Source organism: Neopsephotus bourkii, unplaced genomic scaffold (assembly GCF_033783945.1).
Source record: "Neopsephotus bourkii isolate Nb327-2 ecotype Australia unplaced genomic scaffold, CSIRO-AGI_Nbou_v1 NB_286, whole genome shotgun sequence".
NCBI lineage: Eukaryota > Metazoa > Chordata > Aves > Psittaciformes > Psittacidae > Neopsephotus > Neopsephotus bourkii.
Window position 1 is genome coordinate 67,061 of NW_026900795.1, and position 27,534 is coordinate 94,594.

Sequence of the window (27,534 nt, forward strand, 5' to 3'; positions counted from 1 at the left end):
AACATGACTCTTTACAGAAAAAGGTGGTTGTAACTTAGTAAAAGAAGGCCATGTCCATATGAGATAATCAGCAAATCTTGAAGTAACATTTTCAGAACAGAATTCAATTACCTGTTTTTAGTTTATCAGTCTGCAATCCAATTTTTCTGCATGTGACAACTGCCATACAAAACTACATTATTATGACTATACCTGTGAATTTTAAGAAATTAGAAACAAACAATTCTGTTTTTAAAGGGATTATAGATGGCAATTACGAGATCTGAACCAGGAAATTCATGCTTAGACAAGTTCCACTCTCACTGAAATGAAGGGGTGGGAGACCTGAAGAAGACTGGAATAGCAAACTCTTAGAGCTTTTTAAATTGTGTTACTTCTAGGCAGTATCTCTAAATTAATAAACCAATTTATTACTTTTGCAGGTATGTGAGAAAGTTTGAGATACATGACCTCCTGGATCTATAATATAATTATGAAAGTCATTAGAGTCCTGAAGCTAGCCCAGTTGTATTTGTCCCAGTGGCTAGGCTCAAGCTCTTGCATTAGAAAGTGCTTAACAACCTTTCTCCAACTGGCAAATGGTACACAGTGGCTGATCATTTTGAACTTTCCTGATTTCAGCACTTTCCTTCACCTCTCATCCTCTCCCAGTGAGCAATGATAATTTTAGATGCCTCCGTGTGATGTGGAATAATCACACATAGCAGATCCTTTAAAAGAGTAAAACACAGGCATTCACAGTAGTTAAAAAAAGATGTATAAAATCCAAATGTCAAGGAAAATTAATTCTTTTGTAGCCTGTTTCAGCGAGGCAAACTTTATGCTGCTTTGCATCTTAAAACACAAGTTCCCTTTAAAGTCTGCTGCGTTTCCTCTAATGACGTAAAAAAAGTTCAGTGCACATTCTGGGACCTTTCTACTATGCCTGGGATGAGCTTAAACATATCCAGCTGCTCTTTATTAGTTTACTTCAGGGGATCTTTCACAGCTGGCTTAAGCCAGATTTACATATGTTTGGCTAAATTTGCATGAATTCAGGACTCTAGAGAAGTTGTTGTAGCCTGCAAAGTGAATCTCTCATCTTCACAGTTCCCATTTCACTGCTTGGAGCTCCTCTGATGGCACAGAACAAATGCTTTTTTTTTTTTTTCCCTGCTGTGGGCATTATGCATTCTGGGCAGCCCAGTGCCTTTCTGGAAGCAGTTTTTATGAACAGTGTCAAGGAAAGAGAAGCTGTCACTGAGAAATCTGTGGCTTTCCCCCTCCTTTTTTACAGCCTGTTCTGAACTATGGCCTTTCTGCACAACAGGGAAAACTGAAGTTCACTGAATGTCAACATAAGCAGCTCTGCTTAGAAGACTGAAGCTCAAAGCAGCCTTATGGAAGAACTGGGGTTAAATTTCGAACACTGCATATGACCTAAAAGCAAAATTTTTTTCATCAGCTCGGATCTTCTCTAAAGACACAAAGATGGAAATACTAGTTTTGAGCTACTAATGCGACTGAACACATCACAGCTGAACTAACAAAGGAGCCATCCATTAAACATTCAAGACTTTTAAATAATAAGACTGTACCCTATATATCTTATTTACTGAGCTCCCTGGAAATTACTATTGAACTGCTGAACACCTACATGACCAAGCTAACCATGTTTACTCATACACATAACTATAATGCTTAGGAACAGTCCTTCTGCCCACAGCTGGGTTGCTGGTGCTCATCAGGAATATGGCTGGACTCCACAGAAGGTTTCTTACACAGAACAAGGATGAAACCTCTTCTGTGATTAAAACGCCAGCACTGTGTATTTTGTGACAGAAAGCAAACACTGGATTAACTCCTTATTTCTGTGACACTCTAACACTGCAGGTCTAGTCAGAAGACCTGCTCTCTGTGATCAGTAAAACACAAGACTGCTGCTTCTGCAGGGCTGGTGGTGTAGACAAAAAATAGCTTATACATGTCTGCTGTTAGGTTTATCGTTTCCCTCCGTATTGCAGTCTCATAGCCTCATCTGCCTTTGAATACACTAAGTAACTGAGGAACTGCGATGAGTTTGAAACACTGGCCATAACAATCACCAAGACTAATTTTACCACTAGCTCTTTTTTTGGTATCTCTCTACTCTTCCAATATAAATATTAGAAGCCTTCTTTCCTCTCAGTTACATTCATTTGAATCCAGAGCATCTGCAGTGAAGCAAGCACAGTTATTCCAGCCACATTCTGAGTTAAAAGACAGCATTTCCCTCATGGACTTCTTGTCCTGGCGCTGCTATCATCTCTCTCACTTAGTTTTCTATATCTCCAGTGGTGGCTTCTTTCATGCATTTTTCCTTTCTGTTGAATTTGTAGTTCTCTGCATTTTTTAACCTTTTTTTTTTTTTTTAACCACCTGCCATCTCGCAGGCAATTGATGCCATAACTTCATTGATGTGTCCTGTCTATGTATTTTTTTGCACACTCAGCGCTTACTACAGCCTGTCTGCTTCCCTGAACAAGATGACTGTAAACAAGAGGGAATGGCTTAAGCTGAAAGAGGGGAGATTCAGACTAGATATAAGGAAGAAGCTCTTCCCTGTGAGGGTGGTGAGGAGCTGGCACAGGTTGCCCAGAGAAGCTGTGGCTGCCCCATACCTAGCAATGCTCAAGGCCAAGTTGGGCGGGGCTTGGAGCAACCTGGTCTAGTGGGAGGTGTCCCTGCCCATGGCAGGGGGTTGGAACTGCATGGGCTTTGAGTTCCCTTCCATCCCTAACCATCCTATGATTAATCTCAGAGGATACACTTTAGCAAGCTGGGGCCAGCAGCACTCTAACCACAGAGCAGTGTGAGCAAACCTGTCTTCTCCAACATACATTCAAAGCTCATCCAGATATCCTTGACTGTCCAGTGGCAGGCCGGGAAGACATACCTGTGTATTTGCTTTACCACACACAAACAGCAGTGTTTCTGCAATACAACTCCCCAGCCTTTCCCTCAGTTCTGGTACTGGATCGAATCTCCATTTCCTAGATTTACTGTAATGTTTGTTCAGTTTCTGCTCATGCTCTTCCTTTAAGCCAGTATTTTCCACTGCTGCAGGCAAACCAGGCAACTTGCACAGCTAGTTAATCAACATGAAGGGAGGTGCTATAACAAGGCTTTTTCACATCTGCAGACTAGCTCTCAAGGTATGTTCAGGGATCTGCAAATATACAAACTTCCATGTGAGTGGTTAAAGCCTCGTTTTTTTCCTAGCATTCTGGACCCTAACAAATTTTATCACAGTCTCTTTTCTCTCAGTGATATATGTATTTATTCTCCCTACCCCTTTCTAAACACAGTGTAGCTGAGACCAAACCTTTCAAGGGAAGCACAGCTGATGTTATCAAATTGTCTTGCCATGAGCAAGTAGAGATAAACTGTATTGTCTTTCCAGGTCTTGATGCTGGGTATATGAAAGTAGCTGCTGATTTCATATTTGTAATTCAGTTCCATGAGTGAGAACTGCACACTTTGATATACAAAACCCCCTGGGTATGGGAAATTAATAGGTCTTACTGTATGTGTGTGCCTGAGGGTATTGCCCATAGCTTGGTCATATTTAGACAGAAAGCATATGAAGTGCTGCAGGATGTAAGACCTCTTTAAGACACTGAATAGAGACTAGTGTTTTTTGTGGAGATAAAGCTGAATGCTACCCTCAAAAAATAAAAAACAGTGCTCTTTATGTTCTTCATTATGAGCCACGATTGCCCAAATCTCTGGGCAGGCTCTGTGGTGAATGCAAGAGGTTCAGTGGGGAGAGCATGCAGAAGAAGGGACAGAGGGCACTCTTGCTCTGTGCCTTCCTTTAAGAGCCTTTGACTGGGACTCATTCATCAAGGAACACACATGGAGAGTTGTTGAACTGTTTGGTGGAAGCTGGTGGCATGAATTAGATTTCTCCAGTGGCGACCACTGGCTCAAGCTACTAAAACATGCACCACATGACAAGATCACTTCTGTTGGCTTCTTTAAAAACAAGCACTGCTTGATGTTTACCCAGCGTTATGGCTTCTGTCTCACTCGCCCTGCTCACCTTCAAACAGGAACTCAGTAAGAATTTCTCACTTGAAGAATACGGAAACACCTGGAAAATATGTGCTTCTCAACAGACTTTTGGAACTATTTTAATGCAGGCTTCAGTGTGCGACTCTTCAGGAGGTGTTTCTGTGCATTCTTAAATTCCCTGTCTGTGCTGGTAGTGTTTGTGTTTAGTAACCGCAGATCTTTCAGGCTCGCCAAAAAACTCTGCTCTGTTTCTTTCTACAGGAACATGATCGTGAATAACAGTAGCTTTGTAGTGCTTTAAAAATGTGCCTGCTTCTCTCCCCAGCTCTTTCTTTTTAACAGCTGTTCTTTCATTTTCTATCATAATTGTGGGTAAGATGGGATGGAGCATGCACAAGATGGCATATTATTGACAGCATGCAGCTGGTGTTATTTTCCAATTAAAAAAATCCTTGTTGGGCATATGAAAGAACTGTCTAGTTTATGCCCAGTTTTGACAATGCTATCAAGCTGTACCTTCATCTGAGATTTTATTTCACAAAAGATAGCAATCTTTGGTTGCTGGTGGGAGAACAACAGTTTTATATCCAGGGCTAAACACTGTGGTAGATGTGGGAGGTTGGAACTGGTCTGGAGACTATCGCTAGGACTCACTATTTCAGAGTATAACAGACGTTGTTCCCACCCAATGCAAAGCTAGTGATGAATGTACTGTTAGCCATTTCCAAATTTTTGCTGTATTGTACAGTTGTGCCAGAAATCCCTCTTAATGATTCTTGAGCAACTTCTTTATAAATTGCCCTAAGCTCTTCTAATGCCAATGGAGCTGTTAAAATCTGCTTCAGCAGGGACTGTGACTTAGTCTGATCTGCTGGGGCAGAGACAGCTGTCAGACTATCAGCTGGTCGTTAAAGTGCTTATCAGTCACAGCTCTGATGCTCAGTGTACACTGTATTGCTGTGTATTCAGTTGCCTAATTGTGACAAGTCTCTTCTGGGTATGAGGGACTGAGATTTTTTTCAAAAGCTTACAGCTTGGCCAGTAAAGCTCTTTTTTCCCCTTACAGGGATGTCCGAATGCACATTTTCGATGTAAAGGTAAATTTGCACTATCTGCTTCAAAACTTCTCAATAAAATGCCCTTAAGAATCTTTTATTTTCATAACATGAGAATAACAACATGTTTTTCCCTATCCTTTTTCTCAGCTTCTGGCACAGAAAATCTTAGAATACACGATTAAAATGATCTAGCAAAAGTCAAAGTAATTGGATACCAGAGACTATAACGTCTCACTAAATGACTGTCAAAGAGCTCGAAGCAGCACCTCCCTAAACACCTGACTAAAGTAAGGATATTCACAGGAACAACTAGTTTCCAAACACAATGACATCTGTTATCTGTATTTAATGTTCAATAAAATTAACATGGCAAAATCTACATTATGCCCTCTCCAGGTTCTTCTTTTAATTAACTTCATGCTGTTAACCAGTAAGCACCAGCCCATCCTGACAAAGAATTCAACTTGCCTTTTTTTACAGTCTTAAGGAAAATCAAGAAAAAGAGGAAGAGTCAGACAGTGTCCTTCCTACACGCTAAAAGGAATGTTGACCCCATTCACTAAAAGGTTACCTGTATGAGAAGAACGTAGGTGGTGTTTTGAACAGAGGAATGTAATTAAACAGTTCACAGTCCACAGATCATATTAAAAGTGCTCTGAACCAGGACTGTTAATGTTTAGGCTGTTGTAAAATTACTACAGGACATCTTACCTATTAATTAATACAGTTATTGAAACTAGGCACATCCTGTATGAGCAAAATGTTCAAGTATCTTTAACAGCATATTGACATTTTAATTGTATACTGGCATTAACACCAAAAGGTGCTGTAAGTGTCTTTCAGTTAGCACATTGTCTGCTCTCAAATCCCTTCAAATTTTAAAGCAGTTTCAGACATTTCTTATTTAAAGGGCTAGGTTCCCCTCCCAATTCAGCACCTTTACATGGCACAACATCTCACTATACTCAACATAAATGGCACAAAAATCAAACTGAGTGTTACTTAACATCCTGTCCACCAATTATGCTTTGCTATTTTCAGATAGAGTAGTGACCCTGTAGGGCCAGCACACCCTAGAGCAAATTCCCAGCTCTTGATAAATAAGTCAGTGCTACAAGGGTCAAACAAGAGCATGAGGCAGTCTGTGCTGTCCTCACCGGGTGACTGCAGATGAATGCAGCTGGGGTTCTAGTCCATCACACAATAGCTCTAATGCCCTGAACCTCGAGCAGCTGCCTTGACAAATTAGACATGGCCTTTTTATTGAAAAAGCAGATCAAGGTCCCAGGGCAATGATAGTTTTTCCTTGTTTTAGTGAGACAAGCTTCCATTGCTCATTGCAGCCTGGAAATTGATAGCCTGACTTTAAATCTACACAGACGGACAGTTACAAGTCAAGGATACTTGCTGTTTCACGTTTACGTCTTTGGAGCTCTATTTTAAACTTCACCCTTCTTTTATTTGTAGGATCCAGTAACATGAGAGCAGAAAAGCTCTGCTGATAGTTTTCCTAACCAGGGACTGCACATTGACACAGCCTCTTCTATTACCAATGATGTCTTTTTTCAGCTACTAAGTAGAAAATGGCTCTTGGTTCCAAATTCACTATTCACATTTTCACTTTTGATAGTTAAACCTGAAATCTGTACTGTCAGTGAAATGTAGAAATATTCTGATTTCTGAAAATTTTAAGATAGTGCCAGTGCTGAAGTATACGCATTTCTTCATGTGTGGTACTGGCAGTTGGTGTATTTTGGAATATACTCTTTCCATTACTTTGATTTCCCTACACTTGTCTATATTTTGCAGTGAAAACTTTCTATCCTTATATTTTCAGAAGGTTACTGTAAAAAAAAACATGACTAAGTGAGCTTGGGCTTTTTTTTTACATAAGGTTTGAAAGGAAGACTTAGTCACAGAAAAGATGCACTAAATCACGCCCTGTATTCTTTTACAATCCCCGTGTTTGATTAAAATTGGGTTAAGGATTTGGTCCTGCCTGGGGACTTAGCTTCTGTAATTTTTTCTGCCTTATCTTCTCTCTCTTTGCTCTTATTCTCATAGAAACTCAGAAAGACATAATGAAAGCAAGTTTGAAGAAAGTCTATTGTCAGAAAAATCCTTCCCGCACTCTTTCATCAATTTTATATACAATATCCACTTTATTAATTAGCATCTAGTTTTCACTGCTGCTGCTTGAACTTGAGGATGCATTATAGATGATTAGCTGTCTCTAGCCTTGGAAGCAGAGAGCTCGTACATGCAGGACAGAACAGAAGAAGGATCAGTGTCATTCCTCTGGACAAGTCTTGTGTGTTCCCTTAATCCTGACTGCACAGCCCTCTGGTGCATGTCATGGGATACAAGGAACTCCAGCATGGTGGGGTCATTAATCTGGCATGTTTGCTAATAATTAGCCTCATACGGTGACACTGGTATATGGCCATTAAAAAGTCTGCTGAGAAATTTGGTACCATTTAATTGATAACATGGCTTTCTGGTACGTATCTGATACAGAGCTAAAGTGGTTCTCCACAACACGTATGCCGTGATTAGTCTCTGAGACATTCAGTTCCTGGACAAGTTGTTCATTAGAGCCATTCTAGACAAATATATGGTTGGTTGGTTGTTTTTTTTTTAAAAGGACTTTTTTTTTTTTAGTATATCACCCTAGCAGCTAGTATATGTGACAAATACCTCCGCAAAACAGGGATGTTTACATTAGCTGATGTTAATTTACCTAAGAACATTATTGAAAAAAATTAATCTATAGGGCTTTGTTTGACAGACTCATCCAGCCAACTTCTGTTAAAATCCTAATGGGAAAAGTAGGTTTTAATTTACATGTGAGTCTAGGATATCAGAGAGGGACTCTTCATCAGGGACTGTAGCAATAGGACAAGGGGCAGTGTGTTCAAACTTAAACAAGGGAAGTTCGGGTTAGATACAAGGAGGAAGTTCATGACTATGAGGGTGGTGAGGCACTGGAACAGGTTCCCCAGAGAAGTGGTAAATGCTCCATTACTGGCAGTATTCAAGTTCAGGCTGGACAGAGCCTTGAGTGACATGATCTAGAGTGAGGGGTCCCTGACCATGGCAGGAGAGTTGGAACTTGATGATCTTAAGGTCCTTTCCAACCGAAACCATTCTGTGATTCTATGATCTCGTCTTGTGTATGTGAAATTCCTTTGTGAAGAACCACAGCTTCAAGTAATCACAACTCATGCTTCAATTCTCAGCCACGTGCTACAGAATCATAAACAGAATAAGGGCAAATCTGCTACTCCCTTTCCCACAGCACTCTTCTATTAGACTGTGGGCAAGAGACATCCTTGCAAACGCATTTCCTGGTGTAAAATTCAGCCCTCCCAAGCTGAACACCAGTTGTTTAATTTATACAAAACAAGACTCCAAAGCTTTGCTTTGACACAGTTTTTTTCACTTATTTCATGTCTATTTGTAAAGTATCTTGTTAAATCAGCATTATCACTTTTTATCATAACTGTACCTGAAGTTTCATATAATTCTGTCTCACTGCAGCAAAATCTGCCTGAACATTTGCAGACTCTCCAGAGACAAGCATTGGCAGAGCTTGGCAAATCTTTCAAGTAGCAATACTCACAGTAAAATTTAGTTAACAGTGGCTTGTGTACAATATGAAACATCTTCTGAAGTCAGGTTTTGAAATGAACATCCTTTGGGCTCTCCAAAAGCACAGCCCTCCCCAGACTGAGAAGTTGAGTATTACTAGTTATGTCTAATTCTGTACTGTAGGGCTGCAATTATTATTAATAACACTAGAGACTCTACAATTTATAATAGCTGCTATTAGACTCTTGTATCTACAAGAGCATTCTTGACAACCAAATACATGAGCAACTCAACTCTGTATCCACCACATCCAGCTTCTAATCAGCTTTTTAATTTTGTTACATAGATGTTGACAAAAGGATTGTTAAGCAAAGGAGGTACCACCTCATAATCTTCACTTAAGGAGTGTTGAGACAACTAAGAATACAAACATTAATCCTGCTAACAGCAATGCTACACTTTGGTCATTCAGTGCCCAGCTCAGCCACATGCACCTGAATGCTCTAGAGAAAAAGGTGTAGCAGAACCAAAAAGCTGTAAGCTGAATTTACAACTGATTTATCAAAACTGTGATTAAAAGGTGGGCTCTGGGCATTCAGGGAGCAAGTGAGAAAACTGAACAGTAGGCTGCATTTGTGCTAATGAACCCAGGACTTGAAAAGCATGAGGCATTTCTCAAGGAAGCCTGGCAAGGACAGGAGGCAGCAGAGAAGGGCAGCAGGGTAATGAGGGGCAAGGCCAGCTGCTCCTGAAGAAAATCACTTTGTTTTCTTCCTGCAGGCCTTTTGACAAGTGGTACATGTCCACTCCCCCTTCGTTAGTATTTTGACTACAGAGAGACACAGCACTATGGCACTACTGGGGTGTAGAGGGTAAAGCCTTGGAGCGCTCCACAGAAGGAGCTTCATGACTGGGGAGGGAGGGAGATCAAGTACAATGGCAGCAGGGGGGAAGGTTAGACAGCAAGGAAAACTGTTTCAACAAAGGTGAGAAACACACAATTAAATTAACACTAAAACACAGCAAGAAAGCAAACAAAATGTAAACATACTCTAGGAATATGTTTTTGTTTTTTTGTTTGTTTGTTTTTTTTTTCTGGGGAGGAAACAGGAAGAGAAGAGGAAAGAGGGGTGCAGTTTGCCCAATCAGAGCCAATATTTTTGTTGTTGCTGTTCTGCAGTATAAGGGCAGATTCCTTAATAGTTAAAATGAAAATGTCAGTGGGATTGCAATGCATAGTTCCCACTATATGGATTGCACTACATATTTTCATCTTGGCAAGAAATGTGATGTAGATCAGGAACAACAATCCCAGAGTATATTTAGCTACTAAAGCTGTGGCACACAAATGTCACATTCCCATGAGTCAACCCTTTTAAAGAAGCCCCTCTTCACGCCCCCACAGATATTCCCCAAGATGCCTGCACTGAATTAAAAGTGAAGCATATGGATGGATGTGACATCATCAAAGCACCCATGCTACAGAAAAGAAAGCAGCAAGTGGATTCTGTACAATTAGTGAGATTCTGTTTGTGAGCACAGAAAAAGAAAGAAAACACTGTCCAAAGGATTAGACACAACCAAAGAAGAACAACACAAAGTACCTTGCAAAACAAAGAGAAAATGTAAAAAAAAGAGTTTTTTTTCTTTGTGAATGTGTGAAAGTAAAAGAAATCACAGCAAAAGTGCAAACAAAATCTTTATAAAAGGATAGTATGCATAACATTTTCTGATTTAATTTTGTGTAAGAACTCTTTCCGTTGCCCTTTTAAAACAACAAAAAAAAATAGTAATTTTGGAGCCAGCTGGCTCTGACTGGGCAAGGCAAGGAGTAACAACACACAAGTGGATGGTAATGGTAAACAACCATGCGGTCACCTCTGCCGCCATTGTTTTGATTGCGTGTAGACTGCTTCCAGCTTTGTTAATATTCATAATTAGGCACCAAAGAATGCATGATATTTAAATGACCCTGTGAAGTGCTAATAAGGCTCTTTGGTAACCATCACTCCCTGGGGAGGGACCTATTGAATGTAAGCTTCATCAGTCAGTGAGCTGAAGTGAAAATGATTAGAATCCAACAGCTATACATTTATTAATATTTCCAATGCACACTTCTCTGAAAGCTTCTACTGGCATACAAGATGCTTTTAAGAGTTAGCTTTCCATCTATTAAGCATTGCTTCATGAAAGATTTGTGAAGTAGGGACCCACACATAACAAACGGTGCCATTAAAATGCATGCGTCTCTGCATTCCTCTGGGTACATAAAGGGCCAGATCTTTCACTGTGTTTCTGATGTCACTCCCCTGTCTCCCTTTTCTTCTCCTTTTCCTTTTTCTCCTTTTTCTCCTTTTCCTTTTCTCCTTTCCTTTCCCTTTCCCTTTCCCTTTCCTTAAATCTGCTTAATGAGATCCCCTCCTCTCAGGGTAGAGGAAAGAAGATACCACTTACCTTCAAAAGAGGGAAAAATGGACTTTCTAAAAAATGTCCTCTCACCTCAAGCATTTTTTGATACCAGGTGTTACTAACAGACTGGACAAAAAAATAAAACAGCTGTATTTTCTGGCTGTCAGCATTATCACTGATTTATTGCTGAGAAGAAAAAGAACTGCTAGGCAAACCACATGCCATCTTTAGAAGGGCATGCAGGTTTATCTGCCTTCTCTCCTCTATATATCTGATACCCCAAAATAACTTTTTCTAAATAGCCCTTCTACTGCTGGAGAGCAAAGGATAAGGTATTAAAAAATAAGGACAATATCTCAAACTGACCTTAAGTAGGAATATGAATCTGAGCTTTCACCTTCAGCACTCTCAGTCACTTGCACCCTAAGTTATGATTTTGAATTTGAGTTTGGCAGCTGTCTGAAGTTTTTCCTCTGCTGAGGCTCAGCAGCTCACCCACCTGCATGGTGTAGAGAGGTTCTGTGTTTAACCCACATGTACGCCTGTTGGGTTCTAGAAATCCACCTTTTTTGCTTTAGATATACTTTTAATAACCCCAGATGTCTACAGGATCAAGCTCTGACAAAAATTGTTCAAACAGGGGCCACTTCTAAAACCCAGCTGAAAGAAGAAAAGCAAATGGCAGTTTTCCCCTTTTTTATAGGAAAAGCTAATTGCTGAGAGGTGGGAGACAAATCTGCATCCTCTGCCTGAGGGAATTCAAATCTTCATATTCCATTTCCTGTCAATCAAGCCTAAAAGCCAAGGCTACTAGATTAATGTTTGCTACGGCATCTTCAGAAATTTTACTGCATCTCCTGCCTAATTTGACTGGCCTCCTCAGCTGGAAGAGAGCTTCAGGCTCTGTCTCTGCTGGGCCAGCCAGGTGATGCCCATTGCCTTCATGGGTGGGAACCATGAAGGTTCTTCGAGGTCAACCCTAGGGAATTGAGTGAGAAATCCAGGATGTCCCAGGACTGTGGGAGGCACTGTGTATTTGGGGCTGTTGTGAATAGCAGGCACTGAGTTCACAGTCTGGGTTCAAACACTGCCAGGTGTTCATGCAGCTCTGCTGAAAACTGTTCTGTGATGTTAACAGGCTCATCACTCCCTGCTCAGTCTCCATGGCCAATGCAGAGAATTCAAGATTCACTAGGTCAGATGGAGGGGAAGGAATGAGAGTTAGTAACCTACTAGCTTGGGCAGACAAGCAAAGCAGCAGGTCTGGCATGCCAGTAGCTTCTCTAGGAACAGCTGATGCTTTTGTCTAATGAGTTTTTCATGTAAAATGCATGAACAATAGAGACCAGAATCCACATTTCAATTAATATTTTAAGTGTTTCATATCAAGTATTCATAGCAGAAAGGACTGAAGCTCATGTGTGCTTTTGCCCCTGGTGAGTGCCCTAACCACTCGGCAAGTGAGTTTCCCTCATTCCCATCCTTCTTCAGGCCCACTGAGTACTTAATTAGTCCATACAGAGTGAAGTATCTTCAACAGGGAAAGAGACTGAAATAAACTATCTAAGAACACCCTGGAGAAGAGTAGCAAGGACTCAGATCTCTCTAGGCAGTGAAGCTACTTGAACCTAAGTCCCCTATTTACAAAGGAACAATTTTAACTTCTTTTGAGACACAGATTAAAAGCAGATGGGATAACTATGGAGGGCCAAGATGGAATGAGGAGGAAACACCATCCTCACATAGGAGAAAAGCTTCTTCTTCTCTAAGCAAGTACAAGTGGCAAATTTTGGCAATTCTCTGCCTAATTCTGTGTATGTATAGCAAAGGGGGATTGGAGGCCAGAGGACAGGGCTGTCGCTTGTACTAGACCCAAGGGCTCTTCAGCACAAGGGTTGAACACTGTGAAGTGACACCTAACTCCAACCTTTTGATACTTTAAAAATGCAACGCAAAATCTCTCTCCACCAGCAGTCACCTCAGTTAATGATGACCTCAGCCCCTGCTCTCGAAGGTATTTGATGCTCAAGTCTCACTGGCAGCAGGAGTTAGGGCTAGTGTCTAGGACTACTCTTTTACTTCAATGGTTAAACTAGAGCAGACTTTCAGTATCTCTTATCTGTTATTGAGAGGTGGAAGTGATGTAAAATCAACCAAGATCTGCTGTGCTGCCCTGGGGATTCAGACAAAAAGGCAATATAAAAATGCACCCTTAAGATCAATGGGAAGCTATAGATCTTCCTCTGCCTGAGAACAGGGCAGATCAAGTTTAAAGAGAGCTAAATCCCCACTGTTTCCCTCCTACCTGTACACATGCAAAACACGCTCTGCAAAGACATACACTTCAGTTTGTTTTGTGTGGTTTCCTCAGGCAGTGAATTATCTAGGACTGGGACTGAGATTGGCTGTTTAGTTTGAGGCTTTACGATAAGCTTTTAATTATAGCACAGGAGTTTCATTACATGTTACTCCGAGCCAGCTGGAAGCAGTTACACTTTAGTCCTCCCCCCACCATGCTCCTCACCACAGGATGTCATTTCCAAGGCCTTACCCTTCTTGTCTTGATGATTATGGGATGAAACTGCCACATATGGATCTGTATTTTCAGATGAACCAAGCGGATCCTTCCAATCCAGCATGCGTCCCCTAGCATCATAACCCTGTCGAGCGTGAGAGTCGGAAGTGGTGGTGCTTGGGACTAGGGAACTGGAGTGTCCTGTTTACATTATAAATACAGGTAGGGAAGACAAGTCTCATTAGTCACTTACCATGCTATCTTCCCACACTCAGGAATGCACATACTGCTTTGTTTTGGTGATGGGTGAATTTCTTGTCTTAGGCTGAGCAGTGTTTCCAAAGTCCTTCAAAGCATGGCCTCAAGGAAATGGAATTTGAACCTTCCAGATCAGGGTGTTAAAAGGTGCATGCACACCTTTGGCTGCCACTGAGCTGGAGGTTGTGTTCTTTTATTCAGCAGAGTTATATGCATGTGAAAGAGGGTGAGCACACTTCATCTGAGTCAGGCATCCTCCGTCTAGATTTATACACGCCTGACTGATGCTGAAATGTCAGCCCATGTGTCTAGTACTGGCTTAGCTAAAAAGCAATTTTAAAACCAATTTGAAATGGAATAACTTCTAATATGGCTGAAACAGAAGGGGAATGTCAGAAGAGCTATAAAATGGTGACAGCAGTGGCTCTCTGTCCCATGCTCCCAGGGAAATGAAGGACTGCCAGCACTGCCCTCTGGATAGGAGATGTGCAGGGCCCAGCAGCTGCTTGCCCCTGTGTGCACCCTTGCCATTGGTTCTGTCTGAGCTCATAGAACCAGCTGGCTCTGAGATAAGCATGAAGCCAAATATAATTTCTGCTCAGAGAGACAGTGAAGATAACGTTTGACTAAATGGACCTGCTCAGAACCCGTGACTCCAGCGGCTGATGGACAGAGGTCTCGCATGCCTTTTTTCCGTTACAGCTACTCTAGACATTGTTACTGTTGTCCTGAATAAGGCTGAGAAGTTCCTTGCCTATCAAATACATCCCAACAAACAGCACATTCATAGGACATGCCCTGATGGAAACACCACACAGTTTTACCAGTGATTTGGCTGGGTAGAGCCGTGTCTGTAGGCTCACACATCTTTCGCTGCTGGATCGTGAGAAGTATGTCAGCACCCAAAATGCTTGGATTGCTTGGAATCTGCCATCTCTGAAAGATGGCTCCAACCTGGACTTCCCAGTGGCTTGGGTTGCTCTGTCGCTATTGTGATGGGGACACCAAAACTCCATCCATACCACAACATTTTGACCTCAAAACTGCGCATGTCTCTGAAAGCTCTCTTCTGGCACATGTTTCCAAATGAATTCTTTTCAGTGAGACTCAAGGAGCCCTGGGCCTAGTTAATTTGATGTGAAGTAACTTCCCTTTCCTACCTTCCTGAAAGACACCATTGGAAGGCGTTTCTGAAACATGCTCAAACACAAACTAAGAGAAGTGGATTATTCACAAGACAGAATGGCAGATAACACTTAACTCTTTGGATAACACCGGACAGACTGACAGCAGCCTTCCTTTCTCCTGCATCCTTTATAACAGCCCACCAAATTTATTTTCCTTCCTTAGACGTGACTCCTTGGAAAGGAGTCCAATCACCAGGCTACACATTGCCCAAGCAGTGACCATCTCCTGGCTCCTTCTCTTGACATTGTTTCACTGCTCAGAAAAATAACTTGAGACTCACTGGGGCAGAGATAGAGCAACACAAGGAGCCCAAATTTAAAGCCTCACAGAGAAGGCACAGAGCTGGGCAGTTAGAGACTGTGCTTCTGTAGTTTGTTTTAAACAGTCACTGGATAAGCACAAAGCTTTTGGACTCTGCATCTCAAAAAAGGCTGCTTTAAACAGCTTTTAAAGCCATCCAGACCCAGCTCTCAGATGCACAAGAGAGCGCTGATGAACCCAGTTTCTCTCCTTCAATCAAAAATCTAAATGTTGGCCACCAATGCTGCCAAGCTTTACAGGCATCCATGTGCTTTGTTTTATCCATCCCTTTCACTACCTTCATGGGGCTGAACTACTGACAAAGTCAGCAAAAAGGCTGCAACTTCTGTTAAGATGCTGCTGTGATTTAAAGAAGTCCTGATGAATATTAATGATCTTACAGGAAGAAAATGTCTGCAAGTCTGTATATTTTTGAGGAGCCCTTTTAAGTTACTGCACACAAATATATATAGCAGCACTTTGGACAGTGTTTTGCATAGAATACAGACAAAACTAACTCCTGTAACTGGTATACTTAGCAGGAAAAAATTGGTCAAATTCACAGTGTTCTCACCATGAAGCCAACCTTTGGCTACTACAGCTAATAATTAACACAGTTTAGCTCTGGACCTCAGGCTGAAGGCATATGCTGACAAGGGCACTGGATTAATTTTTACCTCTCATGATAGGTACTGTGGTTTCTCCCAGCCATCTTTCTTTAACACAACAGATTAGAGGCTGTATTTTGTTGAAGAACTTTTAATGTTACTCAGATAGAGAATAGAAGCCAAACACTATCCACTTCTAAAAGGTTTCAATAAACCACAGCATGGCTGGGAGCATTGGTAACAAACATTTAGATGGGCGATACACTCTGATCCAAACATGCTGCCTGCTCTGCAGCAGTCCTGCAGCAGGGCTGCTTATTTCCAAAAGGACAGGTAGAGGTACAGCAACTGAAAAGATGTGCCCTCTTGAAGCAAGAATACGCTGGAGCGTGAAAGCGTTCAACTCTGCACCATTTTACGCTTGTCAACTCCTGTGCTCATCCCCAAGAAATAAGAGAAATAACTGGACAGAGAACAGGCCAGAAAATGGAAATCAGGAGATTTCTATGTCTTCTTTTCCCTGAGGACTAAACCACAGTGCCAGTGTTCATGGGGTTCTCCAAGTCTCCAAGTTAATACCCCATTCAGCAACCACAATTATGTGAACAATATTGGTCAGCCTGCAAAAAGTGCTGCATGCAACATAAGAAAATAATTAGTTGTAGCTTGATAAGGAGGCAAAAGAGAAGAAAATCTTGCCAAGTAGCAATCATATTTTATGCCTGTGTTTGATATGCGTTTATATACTCATATATATCTTTGCCCAGACACTTGCACTTTAGGTGTGCTTAAAGGGGGAATTCTAAAGAAAAGCCGTAAGTATGGTTAAAGAAAAACATTCCTTAATACAGTAATCTAGAGGAAATATATGCCAAAGGGACACATTTTCTGGGGAAAAAAAATAATAAAAAAATTCCTGAACCATATGCTGCAAATACACAGAAAACTTCTTTGTAATGGAAAGCTAAGGCTTTGTGAAGATACTGATGTGTACCAGGTGGTCGTTAGGTAGAGAAGAGTTTCACACAAAGAAGAAATCAGTCTATGCACTCTGTTATACTAATGTGTTAGTCTAGTACACACTGGGAAACAACTTTCCACACCTAACGAAGACAACCTTTCTTCCACCTGACTTTGGGGAAACAAAGCAGGAGTGGATTAGACCTTAATAGCCTGTCTCACTTGTGTTAGAGCTGTATTCTGCAAACGCTTACTACTGGACAGTGGCTGTTCCCATAAGTGGAATCATTGTGTCCTGTAAGTGCCCTTACAGCCAGTACTGCTGCATGAACTTCACCTCTGAGCACAGTGGCACCACAAATGCATGAGCTAGTTAAGTTTCTCTTAAAACAGAGAAAAGACTGAAGTGGCAGGCAATGCAGTCCTGGCCCTTTCACACACAATCATTTTTAAACCTTTACAATGTTGTACAGTTTGCAACATGTAGTGAGCCTTTTTTTTTCCATTATACCATTTTTACCTTTGTAAATAAGGTTTCCTGCAATTTAAAGAGAGTTTAAAATTTTGAGGTGTGCTCAGGACCTCTATGTTAATATTGGTTAATACCTAAATATCTAAGAAACAATTCTGCCTCTGTTTTAAAACAAACCACCTGAAAACCTGCAGAGACAGTACTTTTCAAACTTACATGTTTAAAGCAAACATGTAAAAATCAAAACAGGCACTCTTAAGAAAAAAAAAAAAGCCCAAGTGGTTTATGTGCTTCCATTATTTGGAAAAACTTTTCATTTTGAGTACTGTAATCAAGTAACAGAAGGAGAGTAAAAGCACTTAGTATCTAAAGGCATGGATAATGATTCAGAAGGGCTGCAATTCTGTAACTATAGCTCATTCTGAAGTGTACTTGTAAAATATAAGCAGGTGTTTTTCAGGTTTAAAACAAAGACAGGTATTCAATACATATTTGATAGTTGCTCTAATATGCGCAAGTCATTAGGATCTCAGAGGTTAAGATGTCTGCACACTATCCTATTAACAGCTATAGCAACCTAATCAGACAATTAGAAGGAAAGGCTAAATCAATACTACAGAGGGAGAAAGAACTATGTCTAGGTGGTAAAATAAGGGCCCAATTCACTAAGGATTGATGTTTCCAAAGGTAATTGAAGCTGCTTGAAATTTTGCAGAAGAATCTAGCCTAATCTCCTTGTTTAAATATGTGGTTCTTGCATCATTTCTCTCTGATGCTCTGCAGCCAGACCTTCAGCCTGCTATCTTCTCCTTGGGTTTCAAAAGGGATGCACTTAAGCAGTCACCTGTGTGGATTTTACACTTTACTTGTTTACAAACCATCACGAGACTGCCCCAGAAAAGGGAGGCCACCTGCCAAATTCAGGAGGAGGCTGATTACAAGAATACAAAGATTAAGGGCTTGGTTCTTCTTTCATTCATAGTGCCACAGATGGGGAGTAAGCCTGTTGAAGTGAACAGATTTACAGTGGAGTAAATCAAGGGAATCAGGCCTTATGACATCTTTTGCAACTGGTGTTTCAAATGCCTTTAGATACATTTAGTCTACTGGGTTCAACAGCACCCTGAGCATTCACTTGTTATTATTCTGGTATATCCCAGCATGCTGCGGTTTAATCTGTTAAGAAATATAATTTGATTATGCATTTAACTGTACTCAATAAAAATGCACCACTGATAAAATTTTCATTTTCTCAAGAAAAAGATTCAGAGCAGTCACTACCGTTACCAAACATGAGCATGTTTACTGAGACTGGTTTACTACCTCATGCTGTAATTTTATACACTCCTTATGTGGAAGATCAATAGAGGTGACTAGCACATTTCCTTTCATATTTTGCCATGGTAGGTAAAAAAAAATAATAGCAATAATATCAGAATGGGTATTTTCACTAAACCCATAAAAAGAAGAGCTGACTTGCCTAAAGACCACTTTATCAGGATATACCTGAGAAGGGTCCGTGAAGTCATCTGTGAAAGACAGGGCATAAGTGGGAACCAGTGCTAATGTTGGGTCTGCATTTCTCCACTGCATCTGCCTGTAGGGTCCTGCTCAAAGAGCTGGGTTAATTCCTGGAGTCTGTCTTGCCTGTACAGTAAAATGGACTCCCTTTTTACCTGTACTCCCACCTTTTTTCACTTTGCTGCTCCCTTGAGTAACTTTTCAGATTTCCTGGTCATATTAAAATATCAGCTTTTGCTAAAGTCCCTACTAATATGGTAGCTGATGGGATCAACAGCCACAGCCCCACAGATGTAACTGTTCAGCCTACAAATGTGCTTTGAAGCAGGAAATCTAGAACATTTCTGGTAGCACATCAGCACTACGCAAAGGCCATTTTCTTTACCTTTACATTCAGCAGTACGAATTTAATTATTACTATTCTTTAATTACTGTTTTGTGTATTGGAAATACAATTTTCAAATGAAAGAAAGTACAAGCTGTATATGCAGATGAAACCATGAGTCTTCCACACGTTATGAAGTTTCAACTTGTCTTTGATTTTGTACATTGCCTTCAATGGTTTTCATTATCATACTTTCAAACAAGTTTCACCTGCACATTTTCCATTTCCCAGTAATAAAGAACATGTTGAATTTGATTTTATTTTTACAAATGCTGAACAGCATTACTGTGCCTCCAGTTATTTATATTTTGCTGTACTGAGCTGTCATTGGTTCTGGTTTGTACCTACATGTTTTGCAGGCACAAGATGAAAGGCTCTATTAAATGTCCATAGTAACTGCACGCTAACCTACCTCTTGCTACATTCAGCCAAACATATGGTGGATCTGCGCTACCGCTGGTAGTCTTTTACAGCCTGCAAACAACTTCACAAGCAAGCTCCCATTCCACATGGAAATTCTGCATTGACTTCACTGGGAACAATACCACATATCCTCTTAGCTTGTGAATACTTGTCTGTGCGCAGGATGCATATAAAGACAAACTACTGCAATATAGGTGTAGGTTTGAATTTAAAGTGATTATTTATTTTGCAATAATTCCTCATGAAGACATTTGTTCTGCACTCCAAGTACTAGAGTAATCCACTTCCAAATACACAGAACGAAGTAGTGGAAAGCACTATGAGTACAGATTAACAGCTGCCTCATGGGAAACTGCTACTCTAGTCTTGCAGAACTGCTCCTCTTCAGCTCAGGTAATTTAATTTGCTATGTGAAACCCTTTTTTTTTTTCTTTTACAGATCAGATACTGCGAGCTTGGGTAACAGAAATGACTCACCCTAGCAGTGCCCTGCAGGAGTCAAGGCATAACCCAGTCTCAGCTCACATGGTTAACAGGTTAATTTTCCTTCTGAGAGATCTTTCTGTAACCCAGGGACAGTTCTGCCCCTTTCCCTGAGGCATATCTGTCTGCTGCAGCAGTCATGACACCAGCCTCATGACAAAACATGAGTGGGAAGCTGCTGTCTTGTTATTCCTGGCAGATAGGTAGGATGCATCATTGTACCCAAGTGTTCCTTTCTCTTAGTGTTCAGATGAAGCATGCTCTTAATGTCTGCTCATATCCTATTAAAACAGGCCAAATCTTACTTCAATTCAATGGAGATAGTTTTGAGGGAAGACAAGAAAAGACGGATTGAAAATCAAGAGGTATGACTCAATCTTAATTGTGATTAGTGAATCAGGCCCTCAGACCAAGACAAAACAAGTATTAAAGGGCAACAACTATTTGAGTACAGAAACTACTAGCTAAGACAAGGATCAGGAGGAATTTTTAAAAACACCCATAAACTGACCATACACTGTGTCGTAAGACATTTCATGATCAGGTGAAGCTGTTGAGATGTCTATGAACAAAATAAATTCGGAAGAAACATTAAGCAAAACGAAGTATGAGAATACTTAAGATTTTAGTAAAAGTGATTCTTCCAAAATGGATTCGCTGTCAGTAAATAATGAAACTAAGAACTTCCTTACCATTCAGGGCTACGAAGGAATCTGAAAGACAAATAACAGGGGAAAAATCATTATTTTTCTCTTTTTTATTTTTTACTCTTTTGCTGCTAGCAATCTTCTATCCTACAACTGATACTTGTAACTATGTGATTAGTACCATAATGACCCAGGCAAAACTAATATTCAGACATACCTGAAAATAATGTCTGTCTCTGAAAGTGTTCATGGCCAGCCCTGTGCAAGGGAAACCAACTGGGAGGGCCAATGTCCTCCCTGCCATGGCTTTCTTTGTAAGATCAAGTCTTTAACACGGGGCAATACAAATGATGCAGCTAGCAGTGGGAGTCAGTGAGGACAAAACTCAAATGACCCAAGACCACATGAAGTAGTAAGATCAGCTGGGTTATCAGGGAATGAAACCTACGCCTTTGCAGTGTCAAGGTTCAATGCATCATTAAGGGCTAAAGAGGGATTTAAGCAGGGTATAGGCTTTGACCTCTCTGCACAGAAACAGACGTCTCACCATGAGCAAAACGTGCTGTTTCTGAATAATTTCCTACCTTTATTTTATATTTAACTCATATTAGGTACTCTTCACTTTTGTCTAACCTATTTGCCCAAGGAGAACAGAGCAGTCTGAAAGGGCAAAGTTGCATCAGCTGGGAATTGACCTGATTTTGGTGCTAACAGCACTAACAGGGAGAACAGGAGGGACTATGTGTACACCTCCTTCAAAAAACTTTGAGACACCCTACATAACCCTGTCTTAGGGCAGAGAAATGTGTAGCTGAGATGAAGGGAGGGCATGCAGAGGCTGAATCCTTGTACCCCCCAAGCACAGTGACCACAGTAGTAAGCGGCTCTTGAACAAGGATGCACAAGGCATGAGAAGGCTCTGTCTTTCTCCAGAGCAGCTGGCTAGCACTGTATCCCACGGCACATTCTAGCCCTTTGTTATTTTGTTCTGTATTCCAAAAAGTAATGACTTTCTCACTGTACATTACTTCCTCAACTTCAGTAGTTTTATTGCATGTACAGGCATCAGTGCAAACTGCACTGAAAAGAATGTGATTCTTGATTTTGTAAGGTTTATAAATAATATTTGGGGCTCAGAATTACACTTGGCAAGAACATTCAGAAGAGCTGCCCTGAACACAGACGTTGGTATTCCTGAAGGTTGAGAAACCAGCATGTAAGGTTTCTTTGCATGCAGTGCAAACTGCACACTTTTAAGCACCTCAGTGCAAAACGTAAATGTTTAAAGACTGTGTTTAAGCTTCCAACTCAAGCTGTCAGTGCCTAAGGTTTACCATTAATATTTCTTAGGCAGGGCCAGTAGTGACTGGCTCTTAATACCGCTATGTTGTCCAGCTTGTGTGTAAAATCCACTAAGGTTCACAAAGTAAGTAGTTGCCACTTCTTGATCTGGATCCAAAGCTGAAGATATATTTCACTCTCTCCCTGTCCTTCATGGGAATGTAGTACAAGTCACATTCTACATAAAGAAACCAAACTGCTTCTTGTGCAACTACGTAAACAATCCAACTATGATGGGTAACAAAGACAATGAACACCCAATTCATTATGTCATTGCTACAATCAACATCCTCTAGAACTGAGGTTTTCTCACTACATAACTGCTTTGAAGTCTGGTGTTTGCATAAATCACACCAACTGGGCAATTTTCCTTATATACATTTAAACAACCATTACTCTTCTGAAACTGTATCATTAGCTGTCATTGCTGTCCTTGTTGTGGCTTACGTATTGCTACCAAAGAAAGCTCAACAGGTAATGGTGATTTGAGGCATTCAGAAGAACGCTGTGACACATGGTAAATACAGGGTAAAAGATTTGCTTACTTTGGCAGTCACCCAGTCCATCTGTATTGCCATGTTCTATGTCCTGTTCAAATGCCAGTCTAAATAATAGGAAAATACAAAACAGTATGAATAACAACAGTCGCAGGCATGACCAAAAAGAAATTATCAAATGTTCAACTGAAGCCCTGCCATTTATGGCCATTCCTTTGGAACTTCCACAAAAAGGCTAAAAAATTGCTACACAGAGCTATTTATCATTGCTTAATGATTTCTTGGCTTCTGATAATGCTGCTTCTTTACATTATTAGTTTTTAAAAATTCACTGTATGCCTTGTTGCCAAGGGAGGTGAACAGATTCCAACCTTTTAAACTCTTAACTCTATCATAAATTATATTATCAGGAGCAATTATGATACTACTTTGACTTGTCCATATAGTAGACAAGGTGCACTGATATTTGATGTGAGAAGGAAGGTCACCCATTGGGTAGTTGGTGTGCTGGGGAAAGATGACCTGTGTTTGAACAGTCACTTAGGTACTGCGCTAGATGAGGATGTAAGGCGTTAAGTACCAGTCCACTGATGGCATTCCACTGAACTCAAGGGTCTTTTCTGAAAAACACTCACAGGCTATTTTAGCTGGCATGCCCAATTTACAGTGCTAACATCTGCCTGTGATTCTGGATAACTAGTGGAGCTGTTCTTCCAACTTCCTGTACAATTAAAGATGAATGACAAGAGCCTTGGAAAACATCCAACACAAGCCCTTGTCTGCATTAGTTAGGATCCTGCCCTTGAGGCATAATTATCCTTGCAGGCACCTCATTCCCAACTCCATGTTCTTAAAACTCCTGCTCAAGTGTCACCTACTCCAGGAAGGCACCTAACATCTCTGCTAACTGTTGGCTAGTTTACAAGTTCCCTAGACATCTTCTCTGCTGAGCTGGATCCCCTTCCTAAATGCTATGTGCTGGATGGAGAGCGACCTGCCTTGCTCACCTCTGGAATGCACCACTGCAAATTGTGCTGCCTCTGTCTCTACAGATCTATTGATAAACATGGAAGCTGCTTTTATAGTAAGGTATGTAAGTTCCCTACAACATGCCATCGAAGTGCAAAAAAGACTCAAGCATTTTGGGAATACTGAGAAAACCTGGTATGGACACAGGTCAATTTTAACATTATTCTACTGAATGTCCAGTCAGGAACAGTCCACACGCTCACAGTAAAGCATATATATAAAAAAAAAAAAAAAAAAAAAAGCTATAGCATGCCCAGTGGCCAAAACCATTTGAGTTGAATTAGGAAACAAAGAGCAAGACACAAGCACAGGAATAGTACCTCATCCATTACATACTGAAGACCCGTTCAGGAGCAGGGTTAAGTGTGGAGAGCTGTGGGTCTGTCGAGGTTGTGTGGTGGTGTGCTACACTTGCACCACTACCCTGAGGAAGTATAGCCACACCTTAGAATGGGCAAGCATGAGGTGTGTCAGGTGGCCAAGAAATGATATCTCTGAAGGGGATCAGCTCCCTGCAAGAAGGCTTTAGTAACCACATTTAAACAAACCTTCACAGACTTTCATTATTGTAAGATACGGTTAAGGATGCGGAGATCCAGCACTTCTCTGAATCTGCTTTAAGCTCTTACTTTGTTCTGATTCCTCTTAGTAATGCAAAGTAAATTAGAAGGACTGGTTTTGTTTTCAATGGACAAATTGCTTCAGTAATTTAATTTGGATTCTATTGCCTCTTTAATCAGCTGTGATGGCTCCAGCGTGGGCTGGTCCAGATATACCCATCCAGTTCCCTCCTTTCAATAACACACAACCTTAGTACAGCTCTTTCATTTTCTTCCTCCTTCTCCTTCAGCAGTTACCAATCAGCTGAGAGTTCACATCAGAAAACTCTGTGAGACACTTCAGGGTTGAATGCAAATAAGGTAGAAACAAATACTTCCCACATTTTTCCCTTCCTAAGAGCTCCATGTTTCACATAGCTCTGCCCAAGACTGTCCGGCGCCACTGCCAGACCTTCACGTCCCGTCCAGCCAGAGCCCTTACTCACTTGGAGCCAAGGACCAGCTGTGTGCACACTCCGCTCTCCTTCATCCACCCGCAGTATGGGTCTCTGGATGCTATGCAGGCCCTTGAGAAAGAAAAGCACAAGGTGGCATTCATGAGTGCTTCCACCTTCCCCATGCCTGCAGTGCCAAGAAAACATGCACTGACAGCCACCTGAAAACACGTACTTTTTGCATTTGCCATGACGCTCGCAACGTCCCAGGGGAACCTTGATGACACAGGTGGAGAAGGCGACATACAGGGCACTGCTGGGCTTGTCAAGCTGCATGCCCACAATCCGCTTGTCCTCCACACCGTCGTAGCTGCACCTGATTCAAAAAGAAGTTTCAAGTGAGTTCTGCTGGGAAATCAGATGAAAACTTAATGAGTCCTCAATCTAAAGAATAAAACAAATCAACCCCAGAAGCTCCCACAAAACAACCCAAGAATGGCAGAATTGAATACAGCAAGGAAAGGACCACACAATATAGCCACTAGAGCCACTGATACACATAAAAGTGAGTATTAAAAATACATGGGAGAGAGGAGTAAGAAGTGGAGAGAGACGGCACACCAGACAAGCTTTCTGAAGTGCCCTTCATATTTTTGTGTTTATTCTTCTCCAGCACTCAAAGTAGCTGAAATTTCTACATGATTATGGCCTACTTCAAAGCCCCCTTAGGCATATTTGAGGAAGGTTGAAATGCAGGAAATTTCCCTTGGAGAGCAGCTTGCTGGTTGTTGAGTTATTTGGAGAGGAATCAGGTATTTTTTACAGGATTAGAAAATTAATCTTCCTTTGCAGAATGTACTTTTAATTATCCAGCAACTGCTGCATAGGATGGGCTATTTTCTACACGTACTGGAAAAAAAAATAATCTTGCTGTAATGTAGAGACTGATAAGCAGACATCCCCTCCTCAAACAATTTAAAATTACTCAAAAAACTTGGCTTCTCTAACTATTTCCCTTTTCATGGGACAACCTACTCTGGGAAACTGGAAGTTCAAAGTCACCCATACACAAGTACAAAAAGTCAGATACACACTTTTCAGGATTGTAAATGTTCATCTCCTCCAGGAAAAGGCTGTCATTTAGGAAACCACTGTTTCCTGTCCGTGCCAAAAACTTCAGGATGATTCCCTTCTCTGATCCCAAGAAAACCACAGTGTAGTTCTGATATGGTCCAGCAGCAGAGTCCACGGCAATTTTGGTCAGGCGGTATCTAGAATAGCAACACGGCGTTTTGCATCACTTGGGATTAGACTGCCATTTATTTTATTACATTTTCCATTTCAGAGAACTGCGTGGTAGATTTCTAGCAACCATGTAACATATTTAAGCACTTTTCCTAGCTGAATAACCCTATAAGTCAACACAGCACCAGTCTGGCTACCAAATGGTGGGGAATTTTCGTGTGTCCAACAGCTAGCAGAAGTGTTTGCAGATAGCTGAATGGGGCCATTTAGGAATTCCCAATCAAAAGCAAAGTACTGGCCTGGTGAGTTCTTCAGGCAGGGAAAGAAAATTAGCACAGCGAATTTTCTATTTCAGTTTCAAGCTCTGTCACATTAAAAGCAGCAATAATGATAACTGATCTACATCCAACTTTCTTGGCAGGAAAAGCTGTGTCAGTGCAATAGTGAAAAGCTAAAATGCCTTTTTCCTCACTAAAAATAATCACACAACTGCCACTAAGTGAGTTGGGTGCCTGAGATGATACTGAATCTTGGGATAACACAATTTGTTGAAACTGAGTATTGGTGATTTGGTACCAGTTATTGGGTACTGGTGATCAAAGGAAAGTGTTTCGTAGAACTTGCTGCTCTCACCTTTGGTTAAAGGTATAGAACCTGACATAAAAACCTGACAGAAGATACATTACTAGAACTAAGTCACACCCTTCCAAAGCTAAACAGCACCTGGCATAAAACTCTACCCTTGTTCAGAGGGAGTGAGAAAAATAGGCAAAAGTTAGTCACTCTATTCTTTTCACAACTGAATGGTAGATAAGTAGTATAGCGACCACAGCAAAGACTGGGAATGTATTTGATAAGAAGGGGATGGTGTACTTGAGGCTTGCTGATTTATGAGTCTTTGTTCAAATCCCTTCATTATTACTTTTCTGTTGTTGCCATAGAAAGGATACAGATTATGTGATTACTTCTGCCTGTACACTTCTGTAAACATTAAAACATACCAGTACATAAACCGACAGACATCTTCATATCCTGTGAACATATCCTGGCAGACATATTTGTATCCTGTGTACATATCCCTGGGCTCTCTGCTGATCCTTGCCCAAAGTTTTCTACCAAGCTGCCTCAAACACTTGACCCATAAGCCAACAGGCAGGGTCAACCTTCCCCTCACAGCATTTCCTCAACATCCGGTTTCAGCACAGTGTGGTTGGAAAGGACTGAGGTTTTTTCCTGTCTACCTTGAAAGCTGCTCAGGGAGTTCTGCAACATCTGCTCAGTGCTGCCATCGTCCCTACTTTGGATTCATGCCCAGCACACCAAGGATGTTTACAGAGTTTAGGATTATTCTGAGCAAGACCATCAGCACAACTTGACAGCCACAATGAGCGCAAGAGGTACGTACCTGACCATAGTTCTCAGGAACCAGGGTCGATTGACAATGGAAGGTACAGCCTCGTCCATCAGAGGATGTGTTTTGATGAAGTTCAGAGTATCATCTGGAAACTCGTTAGAGGTTACGTATTTTTCTAATGACATAGAGCCAGCACAGCAACCAGGCCTAAATAAAACAAG

General features: G+C 41.1%; 1 protein-coding gene across 8 annotated transcripts in view; it reads right to left on the reverse strand.

The window, feature by feature from the left end:
* The window catches only part of SEMA6A (semaphorin 6A), a 114,546-nt gene that overhangs the window by 12,017 nt on the left and 74,995 nt on the right, over window positions 1-27,534 (reverse strand). For 4 of the 8 annotated variants that reach the window (XM_061347069.1, XM_061347070.1, XM_061347071.1 and 1 more), the window contains 8 exons: window positions 27,365-27,520; window positions 25,809-25,985; window positions 24,950-25,090; window positions 24,766-24,846; window positions 22,740-22,798; window positions 20,899-20,919; window positions 20,718-20,768; window positions 13,645-13,809 (listed from right to left, as the gene is read on the reverse strand). In XM_061347069.1, coding sequence (XP_061203053.1) covers window positions 13,645-13,809; window positions 20,718-20,768; window positions 20,899-20,919; window positions 22,740-22,798; window positions 24,766-24,846; window positions 24,950-25,090; window positions 25,809-25,985; window positions 27,365-27,520 — 851 coding nt within the window. The remainder of the gene's footprint in view (window positions 1-13,644; window positions 13,810-20,717; window positions 20,769-20,898; window positions 20,920-22,739; window positions 22,799-24,765; window positions 24,847-24,949; window positions 25,091-25,808; window positions 25,986-27,364; window positions 27,521-27,534) is intronic. The other 4 variants (XM_061347073.1, XM_061347074.1, XM_061347075.1 and 1 more) reach the window with 4 other exon arrangements.